This window comes from Nansenia antarctica, assembly GCF_963989245.1.
Source record: "Nansenia antarctica genome assembly, chromosome: 6".
In the NCBI taxonomy this organism is placed as follows: domain Eukaryota; kingdom Metazoa; phylum Chordata; class Actinopteri; order Argentiniformes; family Microstomatidae; genus Nansenia; species Nansenia antarctica.
The window spans coordinates 14,338,972-14,355,651 of record NC_137676.1 but is presented as its reverse complement, the minus strand read 5'-3'; the positions used below and the strand labels follow the sequence as shown (position 1 = coordinate 14,355,651).

General features: G+C 46.3%; 1 protein-coding gene across 2 annotated transcripts; it reads left to right on the top strand.

Annotated features, from left to right (window-relative positions):
- Positions 1-215: 215 nt before the first annotated feature.
- Positions 216-14,115, top strand: dcaf1 (ddb1 and cul4 associated factor 1; the record flags this gene model as incomplete). Of its 2 annotated transcripts, none has more annotated exons than XM_080535109.1 (24): positions 216-328; positions 525-601; positions 697-770; positions 907-1,020; positions 1,126-1,263; positions 1,485-2,099; positions 2,452-2,553; positions 2,689-2,847; positions 3,675-3,854; positions 4,256-4,465; positions 4,597-4,766; positions 4,870-4,994; positions 5,310-5,545; positions 5,757-6,829; positions 6,947-7,145; positions 7,522-7,604; positions 8,127-8,211; positions 8,523-8,756; positions 11,317-11,410; positions 12,001-12,105; positions 12,314-12,387; positions 12,544-12,636; positions 12,941-13,202; positions 13,583-14,115. In XM_080535109.1, the coding sequence occupies 24 exons, from the start codon at positions 216-218 to the stop codon at positions 13,636-13,638; spliced, it is 4,671 nt and encodes a 1,556-aa protein (XP_080391235.1). In that variant the 3' UTR covers positions 13,639-14,115. The 2 variants fall into 2 exon arrangements, with proteins under 2 accessions (XP_080391235.1, XP_080391234.1); XM_080535108.1 differs by having other exon boundaries at positions 13,580-14,115.
- Positions 14,116-16,680: the final 2,565 nt, after the last annotated feature.

Below are 16,680 nucleotides of genomic sequence, written 5' to 3'. Positions count from 1 at the left end.
GTTAGAAAGTGTTAGACTATAATTGTTTATGAAGAGCCATAATATTCTCATTGACTAAATACACTGTTACTTTGAACTGTTGATTATATCGTTCCTTCACTTATGTACACCACAGTGTACCGTATGTTGTTGCGAGTAGTATTCACTAATTCATTGATATGGTGTAAAACAAGACATTCTGAATATGACCGTTTTTCTTTCAGCCAGGCCAGACCATGGCATCAGCATCTGCCAGTGTGGACTCCAAGGCAGAGCTGACTTCTCTGTTGGAGCAATGGGAGCGGGAGCAGCAAGGTAGCACACAGGACCTGGTCAGCATCATCACAAAGTGAGTGTGTGTGACTGTCTGTGTCTGTTTTTTTCAGTGTGTTTATGAAATAGACAACAGTGATGGGTTAAGTCCCCAGGTCTTCCAAGTTAAATGGAAACAACTTTTGAATGGAAACTGGGAGTATAGTAATTCAGGCACAGAAAAGGTAGCTTAATGTTTGGTTGTCTTGATATCATGTTTTTTTTAATTTCAGAATCTCAGAGCTTGTGGAGAGAGAGACTGAGGAATATCACAAAGCTGATCCTGATCCTTTTGATGACAGGCATCCGGGTAAGAATGATTTCGCAAAGCTTTTGTAATGGCTGTACTAGCTTTGATGGTTTTGAAATGTGGTAGGTGCCTAAATTTTGTCTCTTGATCGTTAGGGAGAGCTGATCCGGAATGCGTTTTAGGACATCTTCTCAAGATCCTGTTCAAGAATGATGACTTCATGAATGCGGTAAAAACTGATAGAGAATTTAATTGTCATGGTTATGTCAGCATTTCAGAAGTGTCAACATTCCATCATGTAAGTGTACACCATCTTCGTCTTGAGGGCAGCATTTGATTTGCTGTGTAAACCTCTGTCTTTATAGCTGGTGAACAGCCATGTGATGACCAGCAGAGAGCTCTCCCTCAACACAGCAGCCTGTCGTCTGCTCCAGAACATCATACCTGGGCTGGAGACCGCTGTGGTCTTTCAAGAGAAGGTATACTACATCTTACCTCTTAGATAGAGGACGAAGGCTGTAGAAAGTCCTGTTTAGACAGTCAACCATCTTTTGGGATATTTCATCCGTCTGTGTATCTCACAGGAGGGCATTGTGGAGAGGCTGTTTAAATGGGCCAAGGAGGCTGAGCAACCCCTGAGGATCTACGCCACTGGCCTGTTAGCTGGAGCCATGGACAACCAGGACATTGCTGCCAACTACCGGGAGGAGAACTCTGTCCTGGTCAGTCAGATTACTGCTGACTCAAACCTTACTGGATGTAATGTCTTCAATAGTGGTCATTTAAAGGACTTGTTATTGCACAAGGCTTGCAAATAGCAGCAAAGTAGTGTATACTTAAAAAAAAGACAAATATGGGATCAGTAGCAATAACACTATCACCATTGGTCAGTGCCATTTTGTTATCTGTCAGTGATTTTAACTGTTGGTTCATCCCTTCCCAGGTGCCTCTGATGCTGCAGCGGCTGCGTGAGCTGCAGGACAAGGAGGCAGAGAACAGGAAGGAGTTTAAGAGGCCCAGTCCCAGGAAGATGCTGAGTGAGCCTCTGCTCCCACTGGATGAGGAGACCGTCGACGGGGGCTTTGAGGACACCTCCTTCCCCCCAAGCAAAAACGGCACAGAGAGGGACGAGATGGGACCGGGAGAGGACGACAGAGACGAAAACCCGTTCTCCACGCTGGAGTCTGAAAACGAGCTGTCGTTCCACCTCAATTCCTGCCTCAAGACCAGCAGCCGTGCCAACTCTTTAGTCAAGGGCATGATGAAGCCGGTGTCTGCCCTGGGGTCTCTCTCGCACCGAGGCGGTCCTGACGGAAGGGCGGAGTGCAGCAGCAGCCTGAAGAGGAAGGCGGAGAAGGAGAATGGACGTAAAGCCAAACAGAAGCTGAATTTCTCCCTGCCTGACCCAGAGAGGAATTTCAGTGAGCTGTCCAATAGCAGCTGGTCAGAGATGAGCCCCTGGGTGATTGGGAACAACTATCACCTTTATCCCCTGACCCCTGAGATCGAACAGAGGCTTATTCTGCAGTACCTCACCCCTCTCGGGGAATACCAAGAGGTGAGAGCATGTATGGCATCACATGATGATGATGATGATGATGATGATGTCTGTAGCATGTGACAGTGACTGTTGATAGTCTTGTTTTGCTGCGAGTCCTCATTTGAAGATTTTTTAAAATTACAGACAGTTTTTGTGTGGTGGACATTTGAGTGGTGTTGCAATTGATGCTGATTGTGTCAGCTGTTCATAAACCTACCAGCAGGTGTCAGTCTCCGTAGTTAGAAGGGGATGTTATGCGACATGGAAAATGTCGGGTCTCCACTGGTCATGTGACGTCAACACACGATGTGCGTGCTTCCCAAAGCGTATTGCGATGGATGAAACCCATATCCCTTCCCTCCTTCTGCAGCTTCTGGCTGTGTTCATGCAGATGGGGGCGCGTGAGCTGCTCATGCATTACATGGACCTGAAGCAGACCAACGATGTCCAGCTCACTTTCGAGGCACTCAAGGTATCCTACCTGCAAGTTACCCCGTCTCCCTTGTTGTGAAATAAGCTATGCATGTTCAGATGAAACAGGGCCGTTCTCCTAGGCTTATCCTCTCTCTCTCTCTCTCTCTCTCTCTCTCTCTCTCTCTCTCTCTAGTACTTGGCCTCTCTGCTCCTGCATAAGAAGTTTGCTGCAGAGTTTGTGGCTCACGGGGGTGTTCAGAAGCTGCTGGAGATCCCGCGTCCTTCCATGGCCGCCACGGGTGTGTCTCTGTGCCTCTACTACTTGGCCTACAACCAGGACGCCATGGAGAGGGTATGTGTGACGCAGCCATGACCTAATATATTTGTCTGTCCTAGTCTGTACCTCTTCCTGTGTGTGTTTATACAGTGTATATATATTTGTTACGGTACATGTAGGGTGCTAGGGTGACTTGGTACATGCTGGCATGTCTAACCCTAACCTTACCCCTAACCCTAACCCTAGCACCTAACCCTAACCCTAACTCTAGTTTTCCCACATGTACCGTATTCCCACATGTACCGTAACATATATATATCTATCCAGGGGTGCACATAACTGTTGCGCCAGTGCGCATGCGTCGCCAAAATGCATGCTGCGCGGCAGATCAGCCGCATGAAGGCGCTCTTGCGCACCAACAGTTTTTTTTTTTTTTTGTGGAAAAGTTGATTTCAGTGTTTACAGAACAGAGCAGTGCTTAAAGAGATGTCCGTTTATATCAGTGTGTTTAAAGAACAGACATTCAGTTAGTGCTTAAAGAGATGTCAGTTTATTTCAGTGTGTTTAAAGAACAGACATTCAGTTAGTGCTTAAAGAGATGTCAGTTGATTTCATTGTGTTTAAAGGAGTCAGACAGACTTTCATTCTTAAAGAGCAGTCATTTGATTTTGCATTTGTTTCTTTTGTTTTGCACACAATAATTTGGTCGTTCATCTTTATTTATGAATAAATGTCGTTTTGCTAATAATATATCCATGTATCCCTTTTTTATCCATCCTGTGGGACGGGTCGTGACTCGCGAGCTCGGGGAGCACCAAGCAGCATCCCTAGGTGCTCCTCTGAGCACTGGCCCCAAAAAGTTATGTGCACCCCTGTATATATCCCTCTTTGTTGCCATCCAGGTATGTATGCTGCCCTACACCATCCTGTCTGACGTGGTCAGCTACACCCTGTGGCTGCTGGAGTGTTCCCACGCCTCAGGCTGCTGCCACTCCACCATGTTCTTCTCAATCTCCTTCTCCTTCCGCGTTGTGCTCGAGCTCTTCGACAAGCAGGACGGCCTGCGACGCCTTGTCAACCTGGTAAGAACCCTGTTCATACGGCTTCACGGTGAAGTTAGATTTGTTGGATATGGTAGGCAGCCTAGAGGTTAGAGAGGCCGGCCAGCAATCGGTAGGTAGGTAGGTAGGTAGGTAGGTAGATAGGTCGCTGGTTCAATCCCCACCCCAGGAGGGAGCCGGATGTGAGCTTGTCACTGGAGGATTGCTGGCATCATATATCTGAGGTGCCTACTGCTGCCGTCGGGCCCTTGAGCAAGGCCCTAACTGCTCCAGGGGCACTGAAGATGGGTGACCCTGTGCCCAGAGCTCTGAGCTCTGTTCTCCCTACAGTTATTTCAAATTCATTGCATTGTTTGTTTGTTTGATTCAGTCACATGTTTGTAAACTACTGTGATCACAACTACTGTGATCATTGTTTCTAGATCAGCACGTTAGAGATCCTGAACCCTGAGGACCAGGGGGCGCTACTGAGCGACGACGAGATCTTCTCCAGCAGGCAGACTGCCAAGCACACCTGCATGGCCCTGCGCAGGTACTTTGAGGCTCACCTGGCCATCAAGGTGGAACAGGTCAAGCAGTCCCTGCAGAGGACCGAAGGGGGCGCTCCCATTCACCCGCAGCCTTACTATAAGGTATGAGGAACAGACCGTCTCATGCGAGAATAGGAATAACAATCCACTGCCAAATGTATGCCTTCTTAATATGTGATTGATATAATGAAGTGATTTCGTTTCCTGTCGTGATCCTGTCGTTTCCCCCTCAGGCCTGCGGCTACACCCACGAGCAGGTGGTGGAGATGATGGAGTTTCTGATCGAGTACGGCCCAGTGAGGCTGTACTGGGAGCCGGCGGAAGTCTTCCACAAGCTCTCCTGTGTCCAGCTCCTCCTGCAGCTCATCTCCATCGCCTGCGACTGGCGGACCTACTACGGCAGGTGAGGACAGAGAACTACGTTGCGTTTTTAATCACATAACCTTGTGAAAGAAATGTACTTATTCGATCAGTACCTCCAAAAAAAAATCCGGGTTTTGTTTTAGGAGTGACACAGTGCGTTACGCCCTGGACATCCTGAGCATCCTGACGGTGGTGCCTAAGACCCAGCTGCTGATGGCTGAAGCCTTGGCTGTGCTGGACGAGGGGGGCTCCTCTGTCTCCACCGTGGGTACGTACAACTAACGCTGCCTGTCCTCTCTGGCTCAGGTATAATAGAATAACATATGGCGTTTAGCTGACACTTTTATCCAAAGCGACTTACATTGCGATGAGTACATACGTTCTTCAGGATATATGGTCCGAGCGGGAATCGAACCCCTACCCTAAGCGTTGTCAGTGCCGTGCTCTACATTTACATTTACATTGTTCTCTACACACACACACACACACACACACACACACACAATTTCTAGCAAGTATCCAACCCACTGTTTTGACTCAAGATTACAGTTGTAAACGGTAGGGCTTTCTTCCGGTCCCTCAGGCATGAGTATAGTCCTGCTGGTGGCGGAGGGAGAGGTGTTTGTGAACGACGCTGAGATCCAGAAGTCGGCTCTACAGGTGGTGATCAATTGCGTGTGCGCTCCGGACAAACGCATGTCCAGCATCGGCAAGTTCATCTCGGGCACGCCGCGCCGCCGCCTCCCCCAGCAGACCAAGACCAGCGAGAGCGTGCTCGCCAAGATGTGGAACGTGGTCCAGTCCAACAACGGCATCAAGGTGGGACCGGTTTGGATAAAATGTCGGAATCGGTTGTTTATGGATATTCGTTGCCGATGTTCATTCTTCAGTTTTTGTGTCATGTTAGTTTTGACTGTTTCATTTTACTGATAATTTCATCCACCCCCCCCCCACACACACACACACACACACACATAAACTGGTAGTGCATTTTCTTGCTGATGACATCCCGGATGTTTGTGTCCTGTAGGTGCTGCTGTCTCTGCTGACAGTGAAGATGCCCATCACAGATGCGGATCAGATCCGTGCCCTGGCCTGTAAGGCCCTGGTGGGGCTCTCCCGCTCCAGCTCTGTCAAACAGATCATCAGCAAGCTGCCACTGTTCAGCAGCAGTCACATTCAGCAGCTGATGAAAGAGCCAGTGCTCCAGGACAAACGCAGTGAGCATGTCAAGTTCTGCAAGTTTGCTGCCGAGCTCATCGAGAGGGTCTCTGGGAAACCCCTCCTTATCGGGACGGACGTGTCTCTTGCCTGGTTACAGAGGGCTAACGTGGTAGCCCAGTCCAGAATCTCTTTCCCGGAGAAGGAGCTCCTGCTGTTGATCCGAAACCACCTAGTGGCCAAAGGGTTGCATGACACGGCCACAACTCTGACCAAGGAGGCGGACCTCCCAATGGCACTTATCATTCACCCCTCTAGCTCCGCCTTCCCCCCGGTCGCTGTCCCTCCTCCCACCGCGTCTCCCGCCACTGTCCTCCCCCGCACCCCTCGGCTGGCCAACGGGGTCGCGGCGCGCCTGGGGAGCCACGGCTCTCTCTCTTTCACACCTTCGTTAGTTCACTCCTTTTCCCGCCCCTCGACTTCACAACCCCCCCTCGCTGCCCCTCTCACATTCCCCCCCGCCTCGGCCCCTTACCAAAGCAACGGCTCTCCCCTGATCGGTCGGATCCTCTTCACCCGAGAGCGGTCGTCACCGTGCGGCGCCGTGAGCTGTAAGAAGCCGCGGGTGCTGAGGCAAAAGTCGGACTATGGGGCTTTCAGTCAGAGTCCCGCCATGAAGAAGCAGCTGGACAGACACCTGCCCTCCCCCCCCGCCCTGGACAGCATCATCACAGAGTACCTGAGGGAGCAGCACGCCCGCTGCAAGAACCCCGTCACCACCTGCCCGCCCTTCTCCCTCTTCACCCCCCACCAGTGCCCCGAGCCCAAGCAGAGACGCCAGGCCCCCACCAACTTCACATCCCGGAACACACGCAGGGTCGTCTACCCCAAATACGGAGGCGTAGACGGAGGGTGCTTCGACAGACACCTCATCTTCAGCAGGTGAGGGTCCAGCTCCACCAGGGCCTTGACGTCGGTCTAGGGGTTTCTGTCATTGTCTTTCCAGGGGGGTGGAAGGTTGATGTTCCATTCCGTCACTTCTGTGTGTCCTCTCTCCAGGTTCCGGCCCATCTCGGTTTTCCGCGAGGCGGACGAGGACGAGAGCGGGTTCATGTGTTGTGCCTTCTCTGCCCGCGAGCGCTTCCTGATGCTGGGGACGTGTACGGGGCAGCTCAAACTCTACAACGTGTTCACAGGCCAGGAGGAGGCCGGCTACAGCTGCCACAGCTCCGCCATCACACACCTGGAGCCTTCACGGGTCAGTGGGGCTCAATAATATTCATACTGGACCGTTCTTACTGTATATAATGTTTCAGATGTCTATTTTAATGTATTCAATGTTTTCTTATTCTATTGTAACTTTGTTGTTGTTGTTGTTGTTGTTTCTGAGCTGCTGATGCCTTAATACTATAATCTATATATCTATCTATCTATACCAATGCTCGTATACATTTTCATCCATCTGAATGTCTTTTGACAGCATATGTCTTTTCACATTTTTCCAATGACACATTATCAGTTTTTTGCTGGAGGGCCCACCCAACGTTCTTTACAGCTTATCATTGGCATTGTGCAATGCCAGAGGAAAGGGTTGTCTTAGTGTTTTTCTCATTTTTCTTGTCTTGTCTCACCAGGATGGTTCTCTGTTGTTGACGTCAGCATCGTGGAGTTACCCCCTCTCTGCACTCTGGGGCATGAAGTCAGTGTTCATCATAAAGTAAGTGCACAGGAGACCCACCCTGACCCACACACACACAAAGACAGACAAATTCCTCCCCTCCTACCAATCAGGCAGCTCAGCATAGTCGAGTACACAGAAGATTACCCCACCAAGGTTGCTATCTGGCCAGCATAGTGTTTTTTTACTCAGAATATCACTCTCCTCATTCTATTTCTGAGAGACCATCTTTTTGTTCTATGTCTGTGGTCTTGTCTGCCCAATCATACAGCTGCTCAGTGCTATCAGAATAGGGAGCTGCCGTAAGGGGGACGTGCCGTTTTAATTATGCACACTCACTGCCTGAGGGCTCAGATCTCCACTTCATGAAACACAGACAGCAGGCTTCATTTCCCCCACAGCTTAACCAGAGCAACATTGGGGCTCTTATAATTAAATCAGAGCAACATTGGACTAGCATTATGAAACAAATTAAATAATGCATTTAAAGTTTTCCAGAAAACTGTGTGTGTGTGTGTGTATATATATATACACATAATAAAGGTTTTATTTTGTTTCCAGACATTCCTTTTTGGATGACCATTACGTGGAGTTCAGTAAACTGTCACAAGACCGAGTCATTGGCACAAAGGAACACATAGCTCACGTAAGTTTGTTTTTACACGATTCTATGCAAGTGTGAGAACAAATCAAAGTTGGTCAGATGGGTTTAAACCTCAAGTGGTGCCAACTTTACTTATGACCACTCTAGGTATGAAATAGACCACTCTAGGTATGAAATAGACCAAAACAACTGTAGTTATGACCACTCTAGGTATGAAATAGACATGACCACTCTAGGTATGAAATAGACCACTCTAGGTATGAAATGGACCAAAACAACTGTAGTTTTGGGTAGTTATATCCCGGATAGAAATATCAGAAATGTAACATATTTGGTCATCATTTCTTTTTCAGATATACGACATCCAGACGGGGCAGAAGACCCTGACCCTGAACAACCCAGACCTGGCCAACAACTACAAGCGCAACTGCGCGACCTTCAACCCCACGGACGACCTGGTGCTGAATGACGGCGTGTTGTGGGACGTGCGTTCCGCTCAGGCCATCCACAAGTTTGACAAGTTCAACATGAACATCAGCGGAGTGTTCCACCCCAACGGCATGGAGGTCATCGTCAACACAGAGATCGTATCCTTCACTGAGATGCTATATGCTCTTTAATGTTCTTCTGAAACCAATATGTACAGTGCATTCTTAAAGTATTCAGACCCATTGACCTTTTCCACATTTTGTTGTGTTATATACTCAACAGGGTTTCCGTTAACCGGTAATTACCGGTCTTTGTCCGGTAAAATTTGTTGAAAACTCGTCGGACATAATGTCCGGTGAAAATAATTCCCTCTAAGCACAATTTGAATACAATTCGCTAAAGTTATTATAAAGAATATAATATATTCGTCTTTTTTAAAATAGAAGGAATCAGAATGTGAACTTTAGCGAATTGTATTCAAATTGGCTTCGGGCCACCATTTTCAGCTGAGCACCAAACACACACACAGTCATACACACACAACACTGCCCGAGAGAGAAGGACCCGCCCCCCTGCTCAGCTGAAAATGGTGGCCCGAAGCGGAGCGCCTTAACTTTATCGCACAATAACAAGGATAACAAACGAAACGGACAACATTTACACTAAGATGGAGACAAACTTCAGCGATATGATCTAACAGCCGGTCTTCAGGACGACATACAGACCCGTATGAGCTCACAGGGCTATCCCCTATCTATCTGAGAAAAGGCATATGAACGGAAATTAGGCTAGCCGTGTCACGCCAGAAGCCTACATGCTTGCACTGTTCAATAAAATGTTATACATCTAGACATTGTGGTATTTCTTTATATACGTATCCCAGCCTGTCTATCAATTGTTTCTCAATAAACAGTTATGTTCTCCTCATTGTCATACTCCCGAGTCCGATTAAGTATGATTTGACAGGCAGCTAAACGAAATACCTTCCCAACCAGCGAGACCTGGTTATAGAAATGACGTTGTTTTATTGATAAAAAAAGGGTAAAACTGGAAAGAGAAAATACAAAACTCACATTAATCCCAAACAATTTAACAAACTTCAGTTAACGTAATGTGGAGTCCGTTCATTGATCGATGCTGTCTGTTCAGTTCCCAGTGAGGCGCCCGTTCAGCGCTGGACATAATGGCATAGCGCGCATGCGAATCATGTTATATTATTATATATTATATAGCTCGCATCTAATCGTATCGGATGAGAAATAGACATTAAATGGCATATATAGGCCGCTACACAACAGTAATCACCGCGACAAACAGCTATATTATATTTTAATATGATGACCGGAATATCTGACATTTGTCCGGTAAATCGAAATCTTCCCGGACACGATGTCCGGCGGCAATTTTTTCGAACGGAAACCCTGATACTCAATTTAAAATGGATTAAATTAAAATAATTCACACACATTTTCCCAGAATGACAAAGTGAAAACACGTTTTCTGAAATTTCTGTAAATTTATTAAAATGACAGAAAATACAAGAAATATCCCATGTATGCAGACCCTTTGCTATAACACTCTTAAAATGTGCTAAAATGCAAAATGTCCTCAACTAATGACTCACTGGGCCCTATTATGCACTTCATAAGTCTTAAGCAATAAGACGAGGCGGTAGATCTAAACGTAAGACGTGGAGGCGTGGTCAAGGCCACTTTGCTATTATGCGTGCGGTAGTGGGCGCCTAAAACCCGGCGCTAAGCAAAGAAATTAGTCATGGGTGTGTTTTGGGCGTCTTCTCAATCAACCCAATCAGCGTGCCAGGTGCCATTCCCTTTAAGAACCGGCTGCGTTAAGTCATTAGCGCTATGCTATTATGGAAGTCCTAAGAAGGAGGTCAGCTCGCTTCTCTGCCTCTCCCTTCTGAAATAAAGCATTTATACTGTGACCGTAATTGACGTCTTGCCGTGGAGCCACGTGCGTGTTCATGTGTGCCCACATGCATGCGCAAACCGCGGAGGCGCGCTCGTGTTTCAAAACGTGCATGAAGTCTAAACTTAAGAACTTTTCAAACCACTTCTTAGAGCTAGGAGCAAAGTCAGATCGCATAATAGCAGGGGCGCCTAGTGCACTTCATTAACATATGAACACTCCCACAATGAGTAATATATGCACGGGAGTATTACGTCTTATGTGTGGGCGCCTATCGACACCGGCATAATAGCAGTAGCGCGTATGAAGCGCATAATAAGGGTGGCGGTAGGTCTTAACCTGGCGGTGCGTCTTAATTAAGACTTAAGACGGCAAGTTAAGAAGTGCATAATAGGGCCCAATAAGTTGAATTGAGTCCATCTCAATGCAAGAACAATAGTTGGAATGAATACAATTTTTTATAGGGTCTCTGATTTGCATAGGAATCTGGGGTGTTGTGTGTGGATTGATTACAAATTATTTTGATTTAATCCATTTTAAGTTGAGGCTATACCACAACAAAATGTGGAAAAAGTGAAGGGGTCTGAATACTTTCCGAATACACTGTATGTGGAGTGCAATCAAACAGTGACATTTCTTTCTTTTTCCCCTCATTGTTTCCTCTTCTTCTTCTGCCCCAAGTTCAAATAATTGTTATGGTTAGGTTTAGGGTGGACAAGGGATAGAAGAGATACTTGTTTACACTGAGGTGTTTATAGAAAGTGAGAATGTCCTTAACAAGACCGTCAGTGGGATATGCGGACCTTCCACCTTCTGCATACAGTACCAGCGCTGGACCAATGCAGGATTGTCTTCAACAACAACGGCACTGTCATCTATGGAGGTAAAGTCTGGTCCACTGCATGATGGGAAATTAAGTACAGTCAAACAGGAAACAATTAGCACTTAGTGTGTGAGAGAGTGGGGAAAAAAAGAACAAGAGGTTGTGAGTGTGAAGTGGTTTGTGAATCTAATAGCGGATGGAGGTGTGTGTGTGTGTGTGTGTGTGTGTGTGTGTGTGTGTGAGTGTGTGAGAAGTGTGAACAGTGCCTGTTGAGGTGTGCGTTTCATGCCACAAGGCCCTGCTGAACCATATGGGCAGGAGTCCTTGCACTGGGCTGGCGATGGAGGGAACCAGATGGTTCACACAACCTCACAGCCAGAGCCATGTGCCACAAGGGCTCCACTAACGTGTGTGTGTGCCATGAGGGCCCGGCCCACACACAGTACCACCCCAACCTCTCCGTAGCCAGAATCTACAGTTACTACAGTAGTAACTGTCCACCTGTCTGTCCATCTGTCCATGCCGTACGAAACTGGTCTCCCGGCCTTTTCACACTGCTACATCTGTCCGTATCCATCCCTCCTTTCCTGATTGCTGCTAGCGTTATTGGCTACTTGTCCGAGTGACGTTGTCTTGTTTGTTTTTTCCAGCGATGTTACAGGCCGACGATGAGGATGACATGATGGAGATGCAGATGAAGACGCCCTTCGGCTCTTCCTTCAGAACGTTCAACGCCACCGACTACAAACCGATTGGTGAGACATCTTGAGGACATCGGTGTCCCCAATGATACTCTGGGAGATCTCTAGCATAAGCATCTTACTTTGGAATGTGATTCTTTGTGTCCTACGTGAATGCTTTTGGTTTCCATCAGAATGTGTTGTATGTCTTTAGTGACCTACTTTCAGCACATTTGAATAAGATGGTCAGTGAAACATGCCTACCTCTCGCCCCCCCCCACAGCCACTATCGATGTGAAGAGGAACATATTTGACCTTTGCACAGATACGAAAGATTGCTACCTGGCTGTGATTGAGGTAAGTCTGTGTCATCTCTTCCAGAATAGATTAAAGCTGAATGGAAGGAGATGAGATCAGTTGAAAGAAGGAAGGTTAGTCAGAGAGATACAACTGGTGTAAAGTGGCAGGTGTAGAGGTTTCCTCACATACTCCTATGCTGTGTTTCACCTCTAGAACCAGGACTCCATCAACACAGACACGGTGTGCAGACTCTACGAAGTGGGCCGGCAGAGACTGGCTGAGGAAGAGGAGGATGAAGAAGATCAGGTAAAGGACACAGCCCTCCCCTCTGCTCCCTCCCCTGCACACCCACACACACACACACACACACACACTCAGAGAGCTGAGCACCCTTCTCTCGTTAATGTTTGTTGTTTATTGGATTTATCCAAATTCATTGCCTTATTGATTGATTGATTGATTGGTTGGTTGTGCCAAGAAACATGACTGGAAAGGGGGGGCCCAAGATGACTGTGTTACAAAGTTTGGGTTTCTAGGATATACCGTGATGGTATAATCTGCTGTGTGGTGTCCTCATGCTGGTTGTTGTTGAACACTTCTGCCCTATCAGGAGGATGACGATCAGGATGACGATGACGACGACGAAGATGACTCTGATGACGACATTGACACGGACCCCCTGATCGCTGAGCTGGGAGAGAACGCAGGGGAGGAGGATGAAGAGGAGGAGGATGAGGAGGATGGGAATGATGACTTTTCTCCCTCCGACGATGAAGAGGTCGCTCGCCTGTTCGACGAGGATGGTGATGAAGATGATGACGACGACGACTCTGATGATAATGAGGAAGACGCAGACCTCGCCCTAGTAAACAGTGAGTAATGGTTTTTGTCTTATCATCTCATAGACATCCAAATATAGAATATGAGTTTGAATGTAGGTTGTTTTTTTGGTGTTTTTTTTTTTATCTGTGTTTGATCCGGTAATTTCCTCTCTCTCACCTGGATGAGTAATGGATGTTATTTTGCTGAGCTAGTGTCTTCCAAAGATTAGAAAGATTGACAGAATCAAAGCAAGTCACAGAGAAAGAGAAAAAGAGATAGATGTGGAGCGCTCTCACACACTCTGAGGGCATGTTGCAGAAGACATTCCGCTTGCCTTTTGGCATTTTTATGCTGACTTGTGATTTATGCAGTATTCGGTCCCTGTACTCCCAGGCCTCTATATTTTGCTTTCTTTCTGTCAACCCAGCAGACAGCTCCGACAACTCAGACCTTGAGGATGACATCATCTTATCCCTGAATGAGTGAGGGGCCGTCATCGTCAGGGACGACGCCAAAGGAGGACAACACGTCCTCACTCCTGGAATGCTCCCATGGGTGGACACTCATAAACAGAACAGAGAGTAAGCTACAGTTAGAGAAAAGGAGGTGATGGAACAAGAGGAAAAGAAGGATACCTGCAGGACAATGTGGGATATCTTGACGGAGACAGCACTGCCAGTTTGGAATTCTGTTGCAGGCCCCGCCCCACCCCTGTGAAGGAGCTGATTGGTGGGGAGTCTGAGTGGAGTGCCTGAGGAGACAGAGTTCACATAAATATAATTCCTGGGGGGAGGGGGAAAAGATATGTATATAATATAGTTTTATATAACGTGTTGGACTTGATGAGAGTGAGAAGAAAAGCCTTAATGGTTGGTGGGTTGTGCCAAAAAGAGAAGAGTTTGTATAGACACAATGCATAGGTTATTCTTTTGTATTTCTTTAACAAAGCTCTTTCAAACGTATTTGCCCTTTTGATATGGACTATCCACCATTTTATAGAATCCTGATTGGCAACAGTTTAGGCTATTTTAGATAGGAGCACACAAGATGGAAACCTCTCTAGTGGCCTGGAAAGACTGAGATGCTGCTTGAGGCCACCATTGTAGTGAGAATGCACACACACACACACACACACACACACACACACCCACTCACCTCTGAGTATGTGGAACCAAACCGGCCATATCCTCAGATTCACCTCCACTGTGTACCATCTACTGTATCATAATACAGAGGTAACCAATGACCAGGGCGTCAACACACAACAGTGCCATCATTGACCATCACCTCTCTATTTCACTGTCGTCATGGGAATGGGTAAACAAACATGGTGCTCTTAAAAAATGCCTAACACAGGCATGAAAGTATAAAACTGTGGACTCAAATTGTGTCAGCACATGATTGACATAATTGTATGTCTACTTAAAGAGGCCTTAAAGGATGCTTTCCTTTTTCTTTTCTTTTTTTTTAAACAAAGAAAGAAACCTGTGTTCATTTGGCTTGACATGTTTGATGAGTGCTCAGGGGTATTCTGTGCTGTCCACACAACGATGCTCCTATTACGGAGAGGAATACATGCTCTATCTGCAGTTGTTTGAATTTGAAATGAAGTGTGAATTAGATTTTTGCGTTCATTGGACATTTTGCTTTTTAGGTTCATTGGACTGGTGGATTGGACATTTTACCCCTTTGAATTTATTGGTCCTTTCATTTCATCTGACCAGAGGCAGAAATTGAAAACTTGACTGACAGTTAGCAAACGTCCAATGACGCAGAAACGCTGTGTATATTGGCTGCCTGAGGCGTGTAAGTTGGATTTATGTTTTTTGAACCTTTAACTCTAGGGGGGGTCGTGGCGGCAGCTTAAGAAGCTATTCATGATATATGAATTCATCCATGGATGGCTTTAGCATTCTGTTGCAACTCCTATAGTGAAGCAGTCAAAATACATATTTAGGCAATGTTCTTGCCAATGTTGTTAACATTGTTCTTCCTCCTCATCGTGTTTTTGTTTTGCCTTGTTTGGAGTCATTCTTCTCCTTAAGTTCCTTAAAACAGTTTCTGTACAGAATGTATGTATCTAAAGTATTTTTACTATAAATAAATTTTCAGAAATGGTGCTCTCTGTGTGTCGTTCCTGTCTGGACCCTGAACATTGAAAGTGACTGCATCGTCACACCCGACAGCCATTACTCAGTGTTGCTGAAGAGCATCCTTCACATTTCTGCCCACATAGAGCCATGAGTGAAAGGTCACAACATAAATAAATAGAATATTCCCTAGGAACCCTTATCTGGACTACAGAATGTAGAAGGGATTGAAGTTTTTTTTTTATCACCACATAACCAAAGTTCTATTTACTTTCGGTACAGCGTAGTAAGTAACATTTGCATATGGGAATGCTTTTGACAAGGTCGCTAGCCGTTGCTCATGTTGCTTTTACATTTGTAATGCACAATAAAGCCTATATGCATAGAATAGTTAGGAAATAGACTAGAATAGTTTTCTAAGGTCTATAAGGTTATATTGCCAGCTATTCTACCAGTGTGCTGTACCTTCTGTTAAAAGGGATTATTTCTGTTCTTAGAATTCTCAGCACATAGCGTACACAACATTGTCATGGAATGTTCCCATGGCTGCCCCCGCAAATACAGTATGAGGTGTGGTCTGTGTGTTCTGTCTGTATTGTGTCAGCGTTTATATGTATGTGTGAGTGGGAGCATTTGAGTGTGTGTGTGTGTGTGTGTGTGTGTGTGTGTGTGTCTGAGAGAGAGAGAGAGATCTACTTGTGATGCTAAAACCGGCAGGATTGTGCCTGCTTATATACATGGTTGTTATTGTCTGATAGAAAGGGAGAGTGAGGAAACTGCTCTCCCTGTGTTAGACGACCCTACTACCATGTAGACTACTCATCTTCACAGCCCAACACAGAGGTGGGATAGAGGCATGGCATTCTTAACTCACCCCAAACTAGTGGGGACAGAAAGGTTCAAAAGGCATCTTAGAGACTTCCTGGGACATGTTGGAGCATGTAGAGACTGACAAATAAGGATTGCAATGCTGACATGGTAATTTGACTACATAATAATAACCTGTGAAATGCATGTAATTATAGAGAGAAGCGTTACAGTTGAAAGATAACATTTGGATCAAACAAGATTCCTGGATAGGCGTGTGTGAGAGAGAGAGAGAGAGAGCGGAGAGGTTTTGTGTCAGTATGAGTGTGGATGTGAGTGTTCTCTCTGTACTGTATCAGCATTTGTGTGAGTGGGAGCGTTGGAGTGTGTGTCTGAGGGAGGAAGAGAGAGAGAATTTATTTGTGATGCTACAAACTGGCAAGATTTTGTGTTATTATATATGTGCCGGATTGAAGGTCTTTTTATGTCTGTGTGGGTGATAATGCAAGCAGAGTATCTTGTGAATGTACTGTAAGTGTTGGAGGCAGAAATACAGTGGGCATGTACTGTATTTGTTTGTGTGTCCCTAAATAAGTATTGTGTATACAGTATGAGTGTGAGCAGAAAATAG